This window comes from Pyrenophora tritici-repentis, chromosome 1 (assembly GCF_003171515.1).
Source record: "Pyrenophora tritici-repentis strain M4 chromosome 1, whole genome shotgun sequence".
Classification (NCBI taxonomy): domain Eukaryota; kingdom Fungi; phylum Ascomycota; class Dothideomycetes; order Pleosporales; family Pleosporaceae; genus Pyrenophora; species Pyrenophora tritici-repentis.
The window spans coordinates 1,389,392-1,409,451 of record NC_089390.1 but is presented as its reverse complement, the minus strand read 5'-3'; the positions used below and the strand labels follow the sequence as shown (position 1 = coordinate 1,409,451).

The window sequence follows — 20,060 nt, the reverse complement described above, 5'->3', positions numbered from 1 at the left end:
AGAGTTTGACTGTGTCGTGTGTGTAGTGCAAGACCGTATTTTAAGGATATATGCACTGTGTCGGATCGTGAGTATCGGTAGAGACGTCGGCTGCTTGACACTTCGGCCCGACTTCGGCCCACCTTGCGCAGAGCTTAGGTGTACCTTCGTAGCAGCTATGTTCGTAGACAATCAATACCAATACCAGTCACCAGAAGAACCTCGTTGTTGTTATTCACCCGTACGATCGTACAAGGCCTACCAACACACTGCGTCTAGTCTACATTGTACAATTACCTAAAGCCTAACAATTCGTTTGCACCCAGATAATACTATATGTTGCCCACTTGTTTGTTCCTACTGGTTATTATCTGTCGAGCTGGTTGATATCCATTAAGCGAATACAGCTTTATGGTGAGGCAGGCTGTGAGGAGTCATTACATGATGACACGATTACGCGCAACGAGCAATCAGCATGCTTCGCCGTACCCACTTTGTGTGTGAACAAACACCTCTAACTATGGTTCACTCACCAAAGTAATTGAGTAGTGGGGGCAGTAGCGCGAGCCTACTAAGTATATAATAACCTCTCTTCCAAGCCTAGGACAACTTTCCTATTATTACAGTCCAGTAACGTCAGCTCAACTTTGCTTCGAACTCCTGATCAAACTCAACTCATCGACCAACCCCTCGAACTAGCCGTTTGCTTTCTTGACAAGCATTCAGAACAACTCTTCGCACACACCTCAACAACAGTTACAAAATAGCAGTTGACATGACACCCTCGCCTATGACCCAGATGTTCGCCACCACGAACATTGAGAGAATCCCAGCTGCTTCCCCGACAACCGCTTCTACCATGCTCACCGAAGCTTTCGTGACCACTTTGGGCCGAAACTCGCCCTCCGACGCTGAATCTCAGGCATCGAACACTATCAGCATCTACAATTTGTCCTTCGCTGACCGCAAGATCCTCGCCAAGGGAGCTCAGGTGCACATTTGCGACCATCAGGGTATCACCATCTGCCAACTGCCGCATGCTCTTTTCCGCGCAATCTCTACCAAGAAGGAATTGGTTAAGCCTGGCAACCAGCCGGGTATTATTACATTGCCTGAAAACCTCGACGAACTGATGATTATCAACTTGATTCAGCACTTCATGGATCTAGTCACCTGGAAGCAACACGCTCGAATGTTGCCCTCTTACGAGTCCACCTACCACGACCTGCAAACTTGTAGCGTGGGTGAGTACCTCGGCATGAAGATGTACACCCAGCACATCTTCAACTGGTACTTCGCGAGCATCAGTTCCGGTCACCTCCCAGGTTACAGCGACATCGACGCCTTCACCTATGTTCGGACAATTCCAGGCGAGGCGCTCTTCCAGAAGCTCGTCAACTTCGTCGCCAAGCTCGACTTCGAGGATAGCATCCCGGACCCAGAAGACTACCAAGAGTATCTTCAGACCAACCAGCACTTCCGCGAGGCGGTCGCGGTAGCAAAGGCCAAACGCCAGGCCTACTTTGTATACCTCGAGCGAAAGAATCGCGAGGAAGCCGCGGCAGCTGAGCGGGCGGCTAACATCGCCGAGAAGAACAAGGCACGCGTAAAAATGGCCAAGGACAAGGCAGCGCAGAGCAAGGCCAAATGGGAGGAGAAGAAGAAGGCGGAAGCGGAGTTGGCGGCCCGTGTCAAGGCTAAAATGGCGGCACCAGGCAAGAAGATCTGGAAAGCTCATGAGGCTGGCTATATCCGCCGCATCTATGGGAAGAACGTCCCCACCTAGAGCTATGGTCAGGGTGGCGATCGTACGCGAATGATGCGCGGGTGCTTAGTTGGTATGACTCAGCCTGAATGTTTGACATGCAGCAATGATTCTCCAAGTCTAATTCTATTCATGCTTCCCATTGTAGCTTAGCTCCACAGAAGATGCACTGTTCTTTATTCACACTATATACATGCCGTCCGCAATTTTATCGTGAACTATACGTAGTTACCTTCTCATGGGTACACAAACAGCTCTTAATCTATGGTTGTCTTTTCCATTGTTCTTTCTGTCTTCGCGGTTTGTTGAAGCCGAAAACTGCTGATTTAGGTGCTCGCACCTGGGTGACATAAACTACTTGACATACTAGTGTAAAAAGGCCATTTTAGTCGCCAGGTATGCTTGTTAGGTGCTTACCCACACTTTCAAGTATTTCATGTCACCCACGTGCTCGGACTTTGCCACTCTTTGTAATAATTCGATCGTCATGTTATACGATCTTTAATTTTTCTAGCGGTAGGGATTGTAGAAATTTCAGAACTAAATCATACGCAATCTCTTCTCCCCCAAGTGGCGAGAAACGTAACATTATCGTCCCAAATCTCTCGTATTGACGAGAAGTCACTGGCAGTGATCGCAGAACTAGTGCCCATATAGTACCTTCGGAGCGCTGAAAAAGCTGTACCTTCAGAACAGTTCCTGTTGCGTAGGGTGGAATGGCAGTCGTAGGATCGTAGTCGTTGCGTAAGAACACACCCAGGTGGCAGTTTCCCCACTCGGCAGGCAAAGGCTCAAATGACATAGGGTACCTCTGCCCATACTTTCGTGGGAGGGTGTCCCGAAAGTACTCAGCAGGGTGTTTCAGAAGGTCTTTCAATTCCATCTGAGATAGTCCGTCCGGGTCCGTGATAGTCAGGGTGGGCGCCTTTACTACAACGCTAGCGTCCTTGACTTCTCCCAGGTACGTTGATCCTACAGCAGTGTAATCTAGACTCACAAAATCGGCCATATACGGGACTGTCGGATCTCCGAGGAACGTGATTTTCATCCTTGGATATGAGGCCCAAGACCAGGAGGGCTTTCCTCGCTGATGGAGGGGTGTGCGACGGCCAGGGATCATCGGACACCACAACATATCAGAGATGATGCTATCTTTCCATAACCCAGTAACATAGATATCATCTGCTCGCATCGTTCGTGATATTCGCTCAGCCACGGCTGCAATGGCCGGTAAACGGTCGGTTTCGTAGGTCAGTTCAAGGCCCGTGTATTCCGTGACAAACCTGTGCCAATCGAACGAGGGATTCTCAGTCCGATTTTCCAAGCTACCGAGGATGTTGACACGGCAAAGGTGTCGAATATCACTGTCGTTGCAACGAACAAAGTATATGATATTTGATTAGTAGTGAGCAAGAGCTGGGTGGAGAGATCTCCATATGTACGGGTGCGAGCTAAGCGGGAAGCTTGGTCTAACTAGTGATCCAAGCTTCCGGCCCGGAAAAACTCGCCGGGCTGGCTGTACGCGCATGTCCCGACAGAGGATGTCCTGATTTTTTTGACCATATCATATCTTCGCAACCATCCTCTGAAGCAAAGTAATGGTCACATCTCCAATACACTTGATATTTGCCAAAGTGTATAGTACGAGGAGAGAACATACGTTCTTGATATACCCAAGCCCGAGCAAGTAGTGGCCATAGATCCAGGTTTTGCTCGGATAGATTGTGAGGGAAGGGCACTGGTGCCTCCATGGCGTGAAGATGAGGATGCAATTTTAGGCGCTTCGCAAGAGCCGCAGGATCACGGTTCGAGAACAAACCCTCATTGCTATTCCACGCGAACGTAGCTGCAATTGTGACATGTGAATTTTGGTAGATGTTGGCCATCGTAGCAGCTGCTTCTTCCCAATCCTCCTTACTATCTTGCAAGATGCCTGTGCACCATACAATGATTAACCGCCTGATACATGAGAACAACTAGACTTACATAACGCATCAATCCAAATATACGATATACCAAGGGACTGGCACACCTGCACCGCGTCTCGGAATGTCTTCGGTAGTTCGGATATCGGATAGCCCTCAGTCAGGTTCTTCCAAGGTTGTCAGTAATCAATATCTCATCAATATTGTTGTTTGATTTGTTTGATTCGGAGCCAACCAACTAACCAACAGTTAGCCACTGTATTTCTGTCAATCAATCAACCAATCTTGAGAACAAAATGTTGATAGGATTGGTGTTGTTTGATAGTAAGCGAGGGAGGGGGATACCTAGGTGAGGCCTCTGGGATAGCTGCTCAACGACGAATTCTTAGTGTTGGATCTTGCTTACTAAGCCTACTCGCGTGTAAGTTATATGACCTAGGTTCCATCCCATCTCTCACTCACTCCAGGCTAGTACGTACGAGGCTTAGCGCCCACAACGCTAGCTGGCAGAGACATAGATCTCAATTCCTGTAGCACAATACACAACACGATTCACACATGTTCTATTCCTAGTGCTACTGACATCAGGCTTATAACATTTAACAACACCTTACTTTCTCGCGGCTCCGGCTTACTTTTAGCCTTATCCATGCCCTCTATACCAGCAAAACGCAAGCCCGAGGCTGCCGAAGAAGCTGATACTCCCTTCAAGCGAGCACAACGTACGCGCAAACCTACGCTCAAAGCGCTGTTGGGTGACGGCAGCCAGCCAACCCAGCCGATAGAGCTGCCAGAAAGTACGCCGGATCCGCCTACAGAGCCGCCTACACAAGTTATCGAGCCGCCCACACGGGCTATTGAACCGCCATGTAAGCCTGTACAACAACCCGAGGAGCGCCCTCGGCGGGCATCACCACTGCCTATTTTGGCTGCCTCACAAGCCTCTCGGCTCACTGATGAGCCAGCCTGGGAGTCGCAGTTAATGTTTGATAAGCCAGAGGACTCTATTGTACAGCCTTTAGCTTTCTCTAGCGCTGCCACTGAGGCTTCGGTGGAGGAGGATAGCGCTGTGAGCGTCGATTTTCGCGACTTTGAGGGCGTCGATTGGTCGCGATTAAAGGGGTTTGTCGCGCCGCTGAGCACTCCACGAGGCAAGGCAAGCTGGATTTTTCAACACGGCTGGCGTGTCTGGAAGGAGGGTACTCACCACCCAGATGAGTTGTACTTTGTGTGCAAGTACTGTCATATTCATAAGCTACCTAATGGTGTACACCGAGTAACGAAGTCAACCACTGCCGCCAACGGGCACCTCCAGCTTGATAAACCTGGTCATCGGCTCAGCAAAGATGGTCCAATCCTAAGCAAACCTCTCCGCAAACATGGACAACAATCACTTCGTCAGGCAGCTCTAAGCGGTGTCAAATTTAGTCTAGAGGCGTACAAGACTATAGGAAACTTCGACGTACAAGAATTTCGGCAGGCAGCTGCGCTCTGGCTGGTCGACAACAACAGACCACTCCGCGAGTTTGAGACGCCGGCTTTTCGCAAGATGATCAGGCTTGCTAATCCTGAGGCAGAGGCGGCGTTATGGAGGTCTCATAACAGCGTGTCAGCGTTCGTGATGAGGTTGTACAGTTGGCTACGGCCTCAGGTGGTGCGCGCGTTGGCTGAAGCCGAGAGCAAGGTACATATAAGCTTCGATGGGTGGACGACAAAAGGCGGCAAACGTGGCTTCTTTTCTGTAGTTGCTCACTACGCCAACAGTAAGGGCGCGATAGTTGACCTACCCATCGCGCTGCCGCAGCTGGTGGGTGCCCACACTGGTGAGGCGATAGCTGACGCTGTAACCAAAATCCTGCAATCCTTCAGCATTAATCGCAGCAAACTCGGCTACTTTGTGCTCGATAACGCTTACAATAACGACACCGCTGTTAACAAACTCGCCGCGATGTACCACTTTTCTGCCTCCGATCGCCGCCTCCGCTGCGCTTGCCACATACTTAACCTTGTTGGCCAAACGATTATGTTCGGGAGGGATGCTGACGCGTATAACAACGCCCTGGAGAACACAAAGATGGAGGATTTTTACATGAAGGAGTGGCGGAAAGAAGGACCGCTTGGCGTGTATCTTGATATTATCAACTACATCAACACGCCGAAGCAGTGGAGTATTTTTGAAGATTGCCAACGCGAGGCAGTTAACAGCATGCCCACAGGCGCCAGCGGCGGCACTCGCGAGCCAATTAAGCCGTGTGTTACACGTTGGAACAGCTATTACGACTGCTTTAAGCGCGGAGTTCAGCTCCAACAAGCTATCAACGCATACGCCACGTACCACATTCGCGAGACTGAACAGGCTGACGAACAGGCAGCTATTAGAGGAAACAAGCTGCCTGATGTGCCGCGGTGGATGAGGTCAGACGGCCTTACGGCGGCTGACTGGGCGGTGATTACTGAGTACATGGCGATACTGCAGCCGCTCAAGTTTGCTACAGATCGCCTCCAAGGCCGCGGCAAGTGTGGCCGTTTTGGCGCACTCTACGAGGTCATCCCAGTATTTGAGAGTGTGATAACTGAGCTGGATGCACGCCTTCGGCCATACGAATCGGTCAACCACGAGCCATCTGAGGCGCCCGAAGATCACATCCCGATCAACCTGCGAGCCGCGAGGCGAAAAGCGAGCAATTACTTTACTAAGATCCTCCAAAGTCCCATTTACTACGCAGCTACGGCACTACATCCACGATATAAAACATACTCTAAGCGCTTCTGGCGCGACAAACCTACACAATTGAGCACCGCGCACGCGAAGTTTCTGCGGGTTTGGGCTGCCTACAAGCCTGCCGCTGCTGCCACAACACCAACCCCTGCGCCAAAACCTACCATGAGCAGCTTTGACGACGCTATCGACGCTATACTAGATGAGGACGGCGAGCATACATTGGAGGTGGAGGATGAGTACGATAGCTGGTTAAAAGAGCCTATGTGGACGTCTGATCAACACAAGGAGGGTCCAACAGCTGTACAGTACTGGTTATCGTTGAAGCCGAAGTATCCACATCTTTCACGATTGGCGATCGACGTGTTGACTATACCCGCCTCCAGCTCTGATTGTGAGCGCGTTTTTGCGGGAACTGGCGATATAATTGAGCCACAAAGGCGGAAAATTGGCGCGCAGTTACTGGCTGCTTTGGTGTGCTTGCAACGGTGGACTCGTGCAGGTTTTACAACACCAAGCACGACAACAGCAGCAAAGCATACTGATGAGGAGCTCACGGAAGAGTTTGCGATAGGAACGTGGGAAGAGCCGCCTGCAGAATTGTCATAGAAACGTCCCTTCAGAACCTTAAGTCTATCAATATTCAATCAATCAACCAACCAAAAATTGGCTCTTCAGTCTCATCAACTCAAACAAACAAACTGTAGCCCTAAGAAATGAGCCAGTCAATCAACATCTATGCCTCAAATGTTGGTTGTTTTGTTTGTTGCCATCTCTGGGTTCTTCACAGTATGACTTGTGAGCTTGATCGCCGGGCCTTTTGAACCCCAGCGATGACTGAGACATGCATATTCAGCCAACCCCATGGGATGCTCTCGAAGATGGATGCTGTCAGCCATTATCTTGAGGATCCTCTTTGGAAGTACACCAGATGACTTCCTTTTGCAGCATCCATGATGTATGATACAATCTGCAATCCATGCTGCAATTTGACGCAATGTTTCATCAGAACATGTGTTATGTGATAGTGATCGGGGTCTGATGATCTTCCAGGTATCGCTCTCATCGCCCTTCCATTTAGAATGATGTAATTCGTGATCTACATACGCTGTGAGTTCAAAAATGCGCATTTGCGTTATTTTTCGAGATACATACTCACAAGACGTATCACTTTGTATCTGTATTCACTGAGCTTTATCTCAATCGAGCGTCTCGTCCTCAATTCACTTATTGAGATAAGACGAGCAGAGGCTCGGAACTTGCTATCGGTATAAGCCGAGACGGCGTCGACGACTAGACCGCAAGTTCTACATCCTTTCTTTGCCGCGGCTATAAGATATTTAGATGAGGTAGTGATAGAATCGGAGAATGTTAGATCTCCACTAACAATGTCATCCGTTTGCCACGAAAAACAGACGGAGCAGCGACTGGGCGAATGCTTCTTTGATTCCATTGGACTTCTGGGAAGGCTGAGAATAGAACTTAGATAGGGGTCCCAATTTACTGCAACAAAGAGAGTAACAGGCTGCTGCCTTAGATCCAAGCTAGAGAGCAGACACGAAGAAAGCTGCCAAGTTTTTTTGCCTGTCGCTGTGCCCCGCACATCGTGTGAAGACAGGGCGGCAAACGAAAGGCCCGTATCAACCTGTCAATCATGCAGGATGCCTACCAAGGTAAACGACAAGAATGGCCTCGACGGCCTTCCCGCGTGGTTATCAGCCAACAAATTCATATCACTAGTATGATAGAATTGTTGTATACAGAAACCAAATGAATTGTGACAGTCAAATCAATGTGCTTTCCTTCGTCTGAAGATGTCATCTAAGAAGGTGGGTCGTGCGCTGCTGACGTAACACAAGCTCGTCCTCACCTGCGAAGCAACTGCAAGTCGCGGCTCAAGAACCCCACATTTACACCGCGACAATGGCTTCAGGATACGGACTTGCTGGTGGTACGTATAGCGAATCAACTGCCCGACTCTAGAGAAGCTTGCGAGATCGGCCGAGGCTTGGAGGCGAGCGCAATGGCACGACAATGACGAGCCAACCCGGAACAATTGCGGATAACGACTACGAACACAAGATGAGGAGACTGCGGGCATATCTGAGACTTCATGGGACATTGAAGGAGCCTGGAAAGGGATGGGTTTCCGGTTCTACAGCATAGCAGGTAGAGGGTGTCAGCGAGCATAGAACGATTGCGACAACAACGACATTGCAAAAGGCCGATGGAAACGAGCACACAATACCGACTCCCGGCGCATGCTCCCAGCAGTAACAACGAAACGCTTCACGTCTATTCATATCGCTAGTCGTCGATACACTTCCAGGCCTGCCGCACATCTCCGCCGTCTCCATCCAAGCTCTCCACTACAGTCCAACAGCTCACCCAAACCTCACCTCCACCCTCTCCCGCCAATCAAACGCTAACAAATCCCCTTCTCAGGCCCCTCTCGCTGCTTCCCCTTCTGGCAAGAAGTCCTCGCCTGCTACACGACCAACACAAACGCCGAAGACGACTCTGGCAAAGCAAAATGCGCCCCCGTCCTTGAAGACTACTACGAGTGTCTGCACCACAAGAAGGAGGTACGACAGTCCTTTCTTACATGTCATGATAGCGACAACTAGCCTTGCTCCATTTCCTGCTGCCCTACCACAAGAAACAAAGTACATTAAATTAACACTTACCTCAAAAAGGCTGCACGTACCCTCGCCCTCCAAGCGGCTTACCGCAAAGCCGAAGCAAACATAAAACGCGACGATGCACCCAGCGCGGGGGAAATAAGGCGATTGGGTGTGCTCGATGCGCCGCTAGAGGAGAAGAACCTCAAAGCGAGCAAATGGTTCCCGCACAAGGAGATTAACTAAGTGGGGTGGGTTGTTTATGTACGAGGGATCACACGACAAGACATGGGAAGCAGAAATGAATTCAATCTTTGATTTTACCAAACTGTTGCAATGGAATAGTGATATAACATGCCCTTCTCTCTCTCTCTCTCTCTCTCTCTCTCTCATACACATAGACATACAAACACAAGAAACAAAAATGCCAGAAATCCCCTTCTCGATAACCCCTCAATACTCATGAACCAAACAACTCATGTCCCCTGGATCCCCCTTCTCGTTCGGTACAACCAGCGTCTCCCCCGAAAGAACCATATCCGGATCTACAATCTCATTCGCCTTTACAAGATCGCATATGCCCACGTTATTCGCTTTGGTTATGGATTCAAGCGTGTCGCCCGGTTTGATAGTTATTGTTGCTGTGCCGGGAGCCGCTGATGGAGCTGACACTGCAGCTGTCGAACCAAACGGCTTAAACGAAACCGTCATCGACCCCATGATACTGGTGACTAGCGTTGTTAGCGCGTCGGGTAAGCCTGGTATGGGGATATTGGGAGGTGGGGTTAGACGCGGTGGGACTGGTATGGTGTTGCTGGGAGGAACGGGTAGACTGGTATTGAGGGGCGTACCGGGAAAGGCTGGTATCGTCATGTTGGGAGAACCAGGTAGACCGGTGCCGAGAGGCATACCGGGTTTACAGGCGCAGTTGTTGGAGTGGATGTGTGGGACAATAGATGTTGCGGTTACGCGTGAGGCTTGGAGAAAAAGGGCGAGAAGAAGGAGAGGTAGATACGTCATGATTTTGATTCGTGAGTTTGATGCTGGTTCTGGAGGTGGTTTGTGATTTTTATAAAGTGTGGAGATGTGGTGAGAAGGGGGAGGAGGTGCAGGATGTTATAAGGAATTTAGTAGTGAAGAGATATGCTGTGATGGGCGTGAAGCTGCGGACTTCAATGGGATATATGGGTGCAGAGTAGTGAATGCTTGCTTCCATGCTGCTGGCGGACAGCTTGACTGGCAACGTGGATGGACACGTCGCCTTCGCGTTCTATGAGTGATCCAGAGATGATTGAATAACTGGCTGCGTCAATAGCAGCATATTTCATCGTGTAAAACATACGAGTCGTCTATCCAACTACATCCAGTCTCATCACAAAGACATTTCTACGCCACTACGCCACTACTCCTCTCTACCCATGCCCGTCTATGCAGCATCCGTAAGATTGTAAATCTTTTGGATATCCCTCAGCTGACCCTCATGATCGAATTTCAGATCCTTCAGCAATCCATCTTCAAACCCAAACACCCATCCGTGAACAACGGGGAACTCATTCTCGGCCCAGCACTGCTGCACCGCCGCCGTCTTGATGATGTTGCGGCACTGCTCGTACACGTTCAGCTCAACCAGCTTGTTGTACTTGTCGTCTTCTGTGCCACCGTTTGCAACCACATCGTCAATCTCCTTTTGATGTAGGCGGTATACGTCGCGGATGTTTCGTAGCCAGGGGTTCAAGAGGCCCATGTCTTTGGGTGTCATAGCAGCTTTGACACCGCCGCAGCCGTAGTGTCCGCATACGATAATGTGCTTGACTTTCAGATGGCGCACAGCATAGTTTACGACCGACATGACGTTGAGGTCAATGTTGCAGACGAGGTTGGCAATGTTGCGGTGGATGAACATCTCACCGGGTTGGAGACCCGTGATGGCTTCGGCGGGAATGCGCGAGTCGGAGCAGCCTGGGGAAGTTTTGTTAGCATATGTTCCGTGAGGTAATGGTAGGCTTCAACTCCAACTACAAGCTTCTGATTCACAAAGCAGAACTCACCAATCCATAGATACTCGGGCGCCTGGCCAGCGCTCAGGTCGGAGAAGAACTCTGGCTTCTTCGCCTTCATCTCCTCGGCCCACTTCTTGTTGTTCTCAAAGATGCGGTCATGGCTTTGCTGCAGGTACTTGCGCACCTCCTTTGGTTCTTCCTTTCCAGTCATTGTGGGCCACGAAAAGTGTCGCTTAGCACCGATGGGCTCTGTGGTTGTAGTTGTAGCGTGCAGACCAGGCGGTTTACATGCAGTATGGCAGGATCGCACGGGAGATATCCGGTTCAGCAACGAGATCGCGGATAATGCGGATGCCGAGGTCGGGAATGGGGTGGTTGATAAGAGTTGCGATCGGGATGGGGAGCAGAACTGCCCCGCTGCGACTAGCTCTCGGAGAGCGTGGGGTAACCGGTGTGGCATGACAGGAACAAATGGCAAAAGCGAACTGCGCCAGCACTAACTACTGGATGACTGGATATATGCGGGCAGTATCGGTGGAGGGGACACGCGACAAAAAAATGTTTCTGTCGAATTATTTTGCGCTGCCGCGCCGATTGGGCGCTCTGGCGTCCGGAGATTGGTTATAGTGTGAATCGGACCTTGATGCAGATCGGACGTCGATTTAGCGTTGACATCCCGATCCTTCCCTTGTGGGTATTTCCGTACGACACGTCAAGATTCTTGTCCCGATCGATACGTTGCGCAGAATAAATTGCCCGACCAGTGCAATGGCTCTCGACGATGCCCAGCGCGAGGTCATATTGCGCCATGCCGACCGCCTGTTGAGCACAAGGGCCTGGCCCAAAACCATCTGCCCCTCCGAGATCGCTCGCGCCTTGTCACGGCAGGAGCTGGAAACACTTGACGCGTCGGAATGGAGGGACACGATGGACGCCATACGGGAGCTGGTGTGGGAGAAGCGTGCTGCTGGTGAGGTGGAGGTCATGCAGAAGGGCCAATTGGTAGAGGCTGAGAGTTTGGAGCATGTCAGAGGACCGATACGAGTGAGGAACATCAAGAAGTGACATGTCGAAAACCTTGTACAAGTCTGTGCTCATTACATTACTAGAGGTGATGGTGATGCGATGCTGGAAATGCCGAAAAACTTGGACTGACCCAAAACGCTAATGCTCTCAACGCCGATTTCCCAAACATGGCCATGTCTTCCCAACTCCAAAATCATGCTTTCATCTCAACACTCCGGATGCTTGGCGCCGCTTACATCGATGCCCTGCCACTTCTCATCCCAGCCCATGCTCGGGTCTGTTGCATTGCCCGCTTTGCCCTCTTCGGTGAGATTCTTGATATCGCTCCAATATTCCAACTTCTTGCACTCGTTGTCCGCTGCCTCGATAGCTTTGAGCAGGTTGTTGATACGCCGTTGCTCGGCGTCGCCCTCGGGCTTGTGATCTTTTTCGTGTTGTTCACGGTGGTCTTTGGCAGCTTCAAATCGGTCCATGAGTGTGGAAAGGAGCTGGCGGCGCGAGTTTTGGAATATGAGCATAGACATGATGGCGGGTATCTACAAAAATTAGCTGTGGGTATCGAAGAGGCGGACATGGTTGGTTACCTGTTCTGCAAGATAGTGTAGTTCCTCGCCTCCATCGTCAATAAACTTGTGGATGTAGATGATCTTCTCGCGATCAATTGCCGCCGCCTTCAACTTCTTCATCAAGGTCGGTATATTCCCGATCTCCTCGTCTAGGGAAACTTGAGTGCTATCCAACAAGCCGCTGCCGGTACCAAACGTCGTCGACCTGGCTAGTGTTGTACCGATGCTGAAAGTCTCGCCAAACATGCGCTCCCTGGCATTCGCCTTTGTCTTGGGTGGCAGCTTCTGCTTGACTCGCCTCCGGAGCCAGCGCCGTCGCCGCACAAAGCTATGAAACCAAGGGTGGTTGCCGTGCCATGGCGAGCCCTTGAACAGGAAACTATACTGCCATCCTTCCTCATCCACATCCAGACTCATGTCAACATACCAGCTCTTCCAATCCCATACCCAGCTAGGGTCAGGCACCTGAGCATTTGTAATGTTGACAGCGGACGGCCTAAATTTGACGTCCTGCCAGGGCGCAGGGTCGATCCTCAAGTTCCATAGCGCTTTGTGGGAAAAGAGTGGTATGCCGAAGACGAACCAACCGCGCTGGTTTTCATAGAGGACTTCGACGTGCGAGTCTGGACTGGCCTGCCGTTCGGGCTGCGTACTCGGGGTATTCGCGCCATTTGTCGTGTGATCCACGAGGTTTATTTGTTGGTCTGCCATGCTGCCCAGTTTTGTGTAGGAGGGGTGGAAACTAAAAGGCCGGGGCCGTTGCTATCGTAAATACATGAGGTCGATGAGATCGGGCAGGCACGGTACCCTTCGTCTTGCTGGTTGTAGTATGCAGAGTAGGAGCAGCTGTCGTATTAGGGGGTGTGGCAACGCCTTGTTGACTCGCACGGCAGGGCACAGATGCACTCGCAACGCAACGAAGAAAGATGCTATGATATTGCGCTAGATGCAATAAATAAACATAAGAAATAAATGCGAATAGACGTGGTGTGGACCAAGCCCGGCATGGCTTCGATTGTTCACAGGCAGCTAGCTGGCGATCTGGTTCGCGCCGTGGTCCAAAGTCCGTGCCGGCTGCTAGTGTGACGTCACGCCTGGCTGTGCTGCCTTGAAAGCCTCTCAAGGTTCCCCTCCCTTCTCACTGCATCTGATTCTTCATCTCTAATCTGCAAATAATACAGCTTGAGTTGTTCTCGAAATCCAATCAATTCATACACCCACAAGTCCCCAACCACATCAACAATGTCTCGCAGATTCGCTACATACGGTGGTCTCGCTGCTGTTGGTGGTGCCACCTACTACCTCTACAGCGCTGGAGGTGACCCAAAGCTCGCAGAGAAGAAGGCTGAGCGTTCGTGTATCCCAGACCCGGATGACCGCATAAACTAACAGTCAGTGTAGACGATGCTGCGACTGCCGCACGCAAGCTAAGAGGCGATTACCCTGGCCAAGACAAGGAATTGAAAAAGGCTGGTGAGGAGGGTTACGAGGCAGTACGTGCCCGCGCCGAGCAATACGTATGTATATCGGAGTCTGAAGGCTGAGTGACATCTGACATATTACAGGCCGACCAAGCCAGGGCGGAAGCCAAGAAGGCTGAGCAAAAGTTAGACACCTATAGCAGAGATGCGAAGAAACAGTATGAGGATGCTAAGCTCATTGCTGAGAAGGAGTTTCATGCAGCTGGCAAGCAGGTCAACGCTGCGGCAAACAAGTTCGATGCCGTCGTAGAGGACAAGGCCGCCAAGACATCGTCATGGTTTGGCGGATGGTTCGGCGGAAAGTAGGCGAAGAGTGCAGCATCTAGTCATGTAATGTTAATATGGGAAGAGAAGAACTGTTATTGGGACCTTGCATGAGCTTTGGAGTCTATGGGCGGCTTCTTTTCATCTCAATACGACTTGATACATTTGCGCCTAGTCCTGGATTTCGATGCGTGAAAGCAGACGATAGAAGTAGCATAATACAAGAACTTCCATGGGAGAAAAAGGAAAATCAACTCACTGCGTCGGCAAAAGCAAGAATTAACAAGTTTGGTGGAGGCATGACGGTAGTGTGGAGCAACGGCACGTCTGCATTAGGTCTCAAATTAGTGGGGCGGAAACGCGTCGCGAACGCGCAGAGGAAGCGCGTCGGGCGTACCTTCCACCCCCTCGGCACTTAAACACTCAACCCTCCCTCGATCCGCCTACTCACAACAGATCGTTCATCGACATTGGTACCGCTATCTCATCCTTGTATTCATCCCACTATTCTATCAACAATGTCGCCCATTGCTCCCGGTCAGCTCCCGACAGAGCTTGTCAACCTCCTCGCCCTGCACTCATCCTTTCTGACGGCGCTTTCATTACACTATGCGCACAATGGCACTTCGACACCCGCTGATCTTCGAGACCTCGTGGCATCGACGACACTAGTCTGGCGGCAACGTAAAGTTACCAATGATGATATTCGGTTGCTCATCGGTATCCTCGACCACGGTCCATCCGGCCACAACAACCCATACTACCTTTCCGACTATGGCCGCGGTAAAATCTGCATTGAGATCAAGGACGATAGCTCGTTGATGGGTGGAATGTCACACATGAACGAGGAAGGACTGCAGGATATGTTCAAACAAGGCCTAGACACGCTGTGGTCGGAATGGTGCACCTCGCAGAAGATGATGACTCGACCGATTGCAGTACCCAAACGCGGACGAGGACGCCCAAAGAAGGCAGACGCCAAGCAAGCACGCGTGGAGACGTTCCTCGATGAGAGCAGCATGTCCAAGTTCCTCGCCCAACTCCCCCTTGCCGACATCACCACCTGCGAATCTCTCACTGCCCTCGTACCCGCACAAGAAAAGGGCCGCAAGCGATTGAGAGAGTTCAAGGAGAGCGTACAGCAAGGTCGTGCTCAGAAGAAGACAAGAGCAGTCTCTGGAAAGGAGAATGAACCTACATCCACCACATCAGCCCAGCCCGCGCAACCAAAGATCACCGAATTCGCCGCCGTCCGCAAAACAAACCTTCTTGATCGTATCCTCGCAAAGCAAGAAGCTGCCAAAGCCGGTCCTGCGGCACCGTCGCCTGCTGAACTTCAACGCAAAGCAGCGCTCCAACGTACTCCAGAGGTCCTCGGCGTTCTCTCCCTTCTCTGCGCCAACAGGCCTGGTGCGCGCGTTTCCTTCTCCACAACTACCCTGCTGCAGGCACTACAGGGCTCGATCCGCTCCCCCATCTCGAAAGAAGAAGCCATGAAGTGTGTGGAAGTGTTAGCGAACGAGGTTGCGCCTGGATACGTTTCCGTGGTTAGCATGGGCAGTATTTCTAGCGTTGTTATTAATCAGATGATGAGGCCGACGGATATCAAGAGTAGATTGATCGCGCTGGGCGCGTAGACGGCCCGTTTGTTTGGTTGTGGTGGACTATTTTCTCGGTTGTATTATCTTTTAAATTAGCGTTATACATTGTTCCTGATAGATTGAAGGAGGTGAGGGTTCAGCCAGCGTGGCATAGCGTGTGTATTTGTAGGGAGGGAGCGTTGTAAATGTTGATTTTCTACGGTGCAATTTGGTAAACTAGTAATATTGTAATCTTTCTTCGAACTTATTGACCACATCCGTGTATGCATCGTCCCCTTGCCGTCTGTTTGCTGCTTGCCTGATGTGAGTATACGCAAGGTCGATATTGAAGCCACTGCCTAGTTTGACACCCATTTCACTTCTCTTTTACACTAAACTCTTCCTTCATAATCTTGTTAAAGTATATGGTTACACATACAAGACTTTACCCTTGACCTCTTCCATTACACTTTCATGAATCCTCTACTCATTTCTCCTTGTCCTCGAATCCCCCGCCTGTTTGTCCGTCTGGCACTCCTGCCCACCGCACAGCAAAAATGCATGATTTCACTTTGAACCGAACCATGTTACCCCTACTCCTCCCAATCCCCAAACTTAAGTCAGACCCAAGAGACGAGATAATACATATCCCGGATGTCGATTTTTGGACGCCTTCCACTGCTCTGTAATGGAATTCGAGCTCTCAAGGCTTTGACCTAGGATCTACATCGACGACGGTGGCATTCTGTTACAATGATGTTCATTAGAGTATCAGCGAGTTGGAGTATACGGACGGCTAGACAGACAACGAAGTTAGTCAACATTCTCCATGTCAGTAACATAACGCGGCAAAGCGAGATATCTCCAGTCTTTCCCGCTAACCGCGCAGTCTCCACTAGAGTTTTCGCGGCATAGTTCAAACGCCGATGGTTCGTTCACGGAGCAGCAGATACCATACCCCATCAGAAGGCATATGCACACTGAACCCATGAATAAAAGTAGCACATCCTCTACCCACTTGATCTCGGACTAACTGGTCCCGTCTCAAATCCAGTGCAACTGCACAAAAGCCTCCCAACCATTATGCGTGTCTCCTCTTTCTCACCGTATTCCCACGGCATCAAAGTTACTGTCTCATCCCGCTTCTGGTCTTCTACCCCTGAGCAACTTATTGGATCGTGTCCTAAAAGTTAGTGTGGCCTTGTCGATCGCTTCGTGTTGACTGCGATGATCTATCCACACTTCTTCCAGCCCTGCGTACGTAACCTCGTACTCGCCAGATGCGTTGTCTGGTCTCCGTGATCTTCATATATTCGTTCTTATTCTTTTCCGCTTTCAGACTCGGACTCGCGGTGAAGGGTAAGGCTCAAAATTGCTCTCGGCTTGGTACCACGAAACGCGACGTGCTTCTCGGGCGTTTCGGCTGTTTGCATGCAAGACTGGTTGCTTTGAAGATGCGGAGCAGAATAAACACGCGTTCATATGTGTTGTGTGACTCCCCACATGCGCTCGCTGAAAGACTGCAGAAAAGCGATGCTGACTAAGTGAATGCATTGCGCAAAGCCGTGAAGGCAAAAGAATGAGTGACTGTAAGAGCACAGGGGAAAGAATGGAGTGCTGAGTACTGGGTATGCCGGAATACGAGGCAGTGGGTGTTGCCGGCAAAAAAACCCCGAAACCTCACCTCAACCACCGTGTCCACCAGCAAAAAAGAACGTACAAGCCCGACGTGGGGGTCGAACCCACAACCTTGAGATGTACTGAGTAATCGTGTCTGTTAGGACGTGAGTGCTAAGAGTCTCACGCTCTACCGATTGAGCTAGCCGGGCAGATGCTGTACAGCTGTTTGATGAAAGAACGATGCTTTAGTAACGGTATATAGTGAAGCAATGAACGAAAGAGACGAGAATGAGTGCCAGGGCTGTACTGTACTGTGCCCAAAAGTTGGAAGTGGACCAAAGAAAATTCGAAAATGCGGGGTACAGTACCAAGTTACCAATGCCTCAGTGCCGATGTTTAAGCAATCGAACGGCTAATGCTACATGCCGAAAGTGTCCGGGGTTGGCAGGGGTAATGACGTTTTGAAGCATTTTAGCGACCGGGAAAAATGAGACATGTGGTCGACGACAACACTTCAGCGGTCTCAACGAAAAGTATGTTCTAAGCAACCCTCCAGAAATCTAATCGCACACAATGCTCACACCAGATAACGGGAATCACGATTCACCATATGTCGATCAGTTGCGGAGTACCGTCAATGCGACGTCGGGTAACATTCCCAAACCACATGTAGGGCTCTCTAGTGCGCAAAGCAATACGACCGTGGTGCCTGATGCTCAAAATATCTTAGCGATAGAGTGATGATGACTGCTCTCTCGTATTCAGCAGATCGCATTCTTCTTTCGCCTTCCTAGGGATATTATAAGTACACGAGGTTACACTGCATGTTAGGCAGCCCCCAACACGTCTGTGCTTGTATTTGGGCCACGTTCACATTCAGGCGTTTCTGGTAACCTGTACACAGGAATCACGAGTAATTCACTTGCTTACAGCCCTGCTGTGTGATGCAGCTGAACGGTAGTGGCGGCGACAGCATCTCCCGGAAATCACAAATATCAGCATCAATGACGTGCTGTGCTTTCGTACGGAGCTTCGGATTAGTGCCACGTCGACGGGTTAGAGGATATTGTTTTGCCGTCCCGCCGGACCCTAGCCGCAATGAGTTTACTTAGTGTTTGTAGTTGACTGGGAAGTGTTGAAATGAAAATGTGGTGGCCATAGGATAATCAACAGTCGCATGTGGGGAGACGAGTATTTAAAGCGTCTCTTTCACAAACGATATGGGAAATCCGGTCAGAATAGCCGGCATCAATAAGCCACACGGATGCACTCCAGCTGAGATATGTGGTTCATTAAACTGACGTTCGGGTGAGGCCAGCGGCGAGCGTTTCAAAACATGGCCAACCTAGCCAGCACAGCCTCATGATGAAAAACGAACCATCGCTAGGACCTCGCCTCGTCTAACACGAGGTAGCATTCGGCCATGTCCTATCCGCTTACCGAGCTTATTTGAAACTACCAAGCCAAGGGAAGCCCCTATAGTTGGGGCCATATTAACGTAAGATTTACCTATAACCTGGCTCAAGCTGCGGTATCCTAGATTAAATCATCAGCCGCAACTCCACATGTACTGACACGGATGGGGGTGGGCGGTCGCACTAGATATACTTGGTAGAAGTTCAACTTTACATGGCCATCTTCGTCTTTGACAAGTTGCGCTCTGGCAGCCCAGTCCTTGCTAGATTCGCCCCCTGCTTTGAGGCCGTATTTGACCGTTCCGTACAGCATAACTTGGTCTGCGTTGGGCCCAAACGGAAATATCTTCACAGGCTCGTGCGCTCTACTGGCAACCTTTTCCCACATAGCTTCGCGCAGGGATTTGATCTCTAAGAACGGCTAAGGATTAGCCAATGCGCCGATGCAAAAGAAATAGAGTTTTGGGGTCAACAGGGTCCTCTCATGCCGGAGCTGGGCTTGATGAGAAAAGCAAAAGTGCGGCTAACCTGCACGCCCGGCGACTTTCTTGGAAGCCATGATTAGCGTTGCATCTTCCGTGAAATATTTGGTGTATTCATCGTGCGCCTGCGCTCCCGGCGTGTCGGAGGCGGCATAGAAGCTCTCGAAGAACTTCTTGTACGCAGGGTCAAAATCGATAGATGGCGGGTACTGGGAGGCGTAGGAAGTCATGACTATTTGTGGAAACGTTGGAATTAGATGAATGGTTTGTTGTCTGCTCAGGATCAAGGATAGTGAGCGTGACTATGAGGCCTGGTCAAACAGCCAGCGAAGCCTGTTCGGATGTCGCGGGCCTGACGTAACAAATGACCGCGCCATCAGATGCGGGCCGGGCGGGAGCGGCGTTCTAGGTATGGATGTCTTGGAGCCTCAACCTGCGTTCCACCACTCGGCCTGTTCGTCCGAGCACTTGCCAACACAACATGGCCTCGACAAATGTCGTGTCCCGGAGAAACGTTTACCTGGCTTTTCTTTTGATGACGGTTGAGAAATCTTAGACCCTGGCGGGCCTGGAACATGTTGGTGCTGACACCGAGCCCGCCCTGACAAGCTGCGCTA

The 20,060-nt window shown here is 50.6% G+C and overlaps 11 protein-coding genes across 11 annotated transcripts; 6 read left to right on the top strand and 5 right to left on the bottom strand.

The window, feature by feature from the left end:
• Positions 1–754: 754 nt before the first annotated feature.
• On the top strand, positions 755–1,765 carry PtrM4_005490 (TT-ORF1 domain containing protein; the record flags this gene model as incomplete). Its single annotated transcript, XM_001930561.2, has 1 exon — positions 755–1,765. The coding sequence occupies one exon, from the start codon at positions 755–757 to the stop codon at positions 1,763–1,765; it is 1,011 nt and encodes a 336-aa protein (XP_001930596.2).
• A 469-nt stretch (positions 1,766–2,234) lies between these two features.
• On the bottom strand, positions 2,235–2,792 carry PtrM4_005480 (uncharacterized protein; the record flags this gene model as incomplete). The annotated part of the gene is made up of 1 exon (XM_066102768.1): positions 2,235–2,792. The coding sequence occupies one exon, from the start codon at positions 2,790–2,792 to the stop codon at positions 2,235–2,237; it is 558 nt and encodes a 185-aa protein (XP_065964970.1).
• Positions 2,793–4,318: 1,526 nt separating this feature from the next.
• On the top strand, positions 4,319–6,997 carry PtrM4_005470 (Dimer-Tnp-hAT multi-domain protein; the record flags this gene model as incomplete). Its single annotated transcript, XM_066102767.1, has 1 exon — positions 4,319–6,997. One exon carries the CDS (start codon positions 4,319–4,321, stop codon positions 6,995–6,997), a length of 2,679 nt encoding a protein of 892 aa, XP_065964969.1.
• A 1,314-nt stretch (positions 6,998–8,311) lies between these two features.
• Positions 8,312–9,255, top strand: PtrM4_005460 (uncharacterized protein; the record flags this gene model as incomplete). Its single annotated transcript, XM_001930559.2, has 3 exons — positions 8,312–8,339; positions 8,834–8,973; positions 9,085–9,255. The coding sequence occupies 3 exons, from the start codon at positions 8,312–8,314 to the stop codon at positions 9,253–9,255; spliced, it is 339 nt and encodes a 112-aa protein (XP_001930594.1).
• A 207-nt stretch (positions 9,256–9,462) lies between these two features.
• Positions 9,463–9,918, bottom strand: PtrM4_005450 (LytE, LysM repeat protein; the record flags this gene model as incomplete). Its single annotated transcript, XM_066102766.1, has 2 exons — positions 9,463–9,740; positions 9,861–9,918. 2 exons carry the CDS (start codon positions 9,916–9,918, stop codon positions 9,463–9,465), a joined length of 336 nt encoding a protein of 111 aa, XP_065964968.1.
• A 517-nt stretch (positions 9,919–10,435) lies between these two features.
• Positions 10,436–11,220, bottom strand: PtrM4_005440 (CynT, Carbonic anhydrase; the record flags this gene model as incomplete). The annotated part of the gene is made up of 2 exons (XM_001930557.2): positions 10,436–10,968; positions 11,058–11,220. The coding sequence occupies 2 exons, from the start codon at positions 11,218–11,220 to the stop codon at positions 10,436–10,438; spliced, it is 696 nt and encodes a 231-aa protein (XP_001930592.1).
• A 557-nt stretch (positions 11,221–11,777) lies between these two features.
• PtrM4_005430 (DUF3253 domain containing protein) lies at positions 11,778–12,124 on the top strand (the record flags this gene model as incomplete). Its single annotated transcript, XM_001930556.2, has 2 exons — positions 11,778–12,053; positions 12,119–12,124. 2 exons carry the CDS (start codon positions 11,778–11,780, stop codon positions 12,122–12,124), a joined length of 282 nt encoding a protein of 93 aa, XP_001930591.2.
• A 117-nt stretch (positions 12,125–12,241) lies between these two features.
• On the bottom strand, positions 12,242–13,312 carry PtrM4_005420 (Pex24p domain containing protein; the record flags this gene model as incomplete). The annotated part of the gene is made up of 2 exons (XM_001930555.1): positions 12,242–12,571; positions 12,620–13,312. 2 exons carry the CDS (start codon positions 13,310–13,312, stop codon positions 12,242–12,244), a joined length of 1,023 nt encoding a protein of 340 aa, XP_001930590.1.
• A 531-nt stretch (positions 13,313–13,843) lies between these two features.
• Positions 13,844–14,388, top strand: PtrM4_005410 (DUF3829 domain containing protein; the record flags this gene model as incomplete). The annotated part of the gene is made up of 3 exons (XM_001930554.2): positions 13,844–13,952; positions 14,003–14,118; positions 14,167–14,388. The coding sequence occupies 3 exons, from the start codon at positions 13,844–13,846 to the stop codon at positions 14,386–14,388; spliced, it is 447 nt and encodes a 148-aa protein (XP_001930589.1).
• Positions 14,389–14,864: 476 nt separating this feature from the next.
• On the top strand, positions 14,865–15,983 carry PtrM4_005400 (uncharacterized protein; the record flags this gene model as incomplete). The annotated part of the gene is made up of 1 exon (XM_001930553.1): positions 14,865–15,983. One exon carries the CDS (start codon positions 14,865–14,867, stop codon positions 15,981–15,983), a length of 1,119 nt encoding a protein of 372 aa, XP_001930588.1.
• Positions 15,984–19,067: 3,084 nt separating this feature from the next.
• On the bottom strand, positions 19,068–19,673 carry PtrM4_005390 (SnoaL-2 domain containing protein; the record flags this gene model as incomplete). The annotated part of the gene is made up of 3 exons (XM_066102765.1): positions 19,068–19,082; positions 19,155–19,372; positions 19,490–19,673. 3 exons carry the CDS (start codon positions 19,671–19,673, stop codon positions 19,068–19,070), a joined length of 417 nt encoding a protein of 138 aa, XP_065964967.1.
• Between the last annotated feature and the right edge of the window lie 387 nt (positions 19,674–20,060).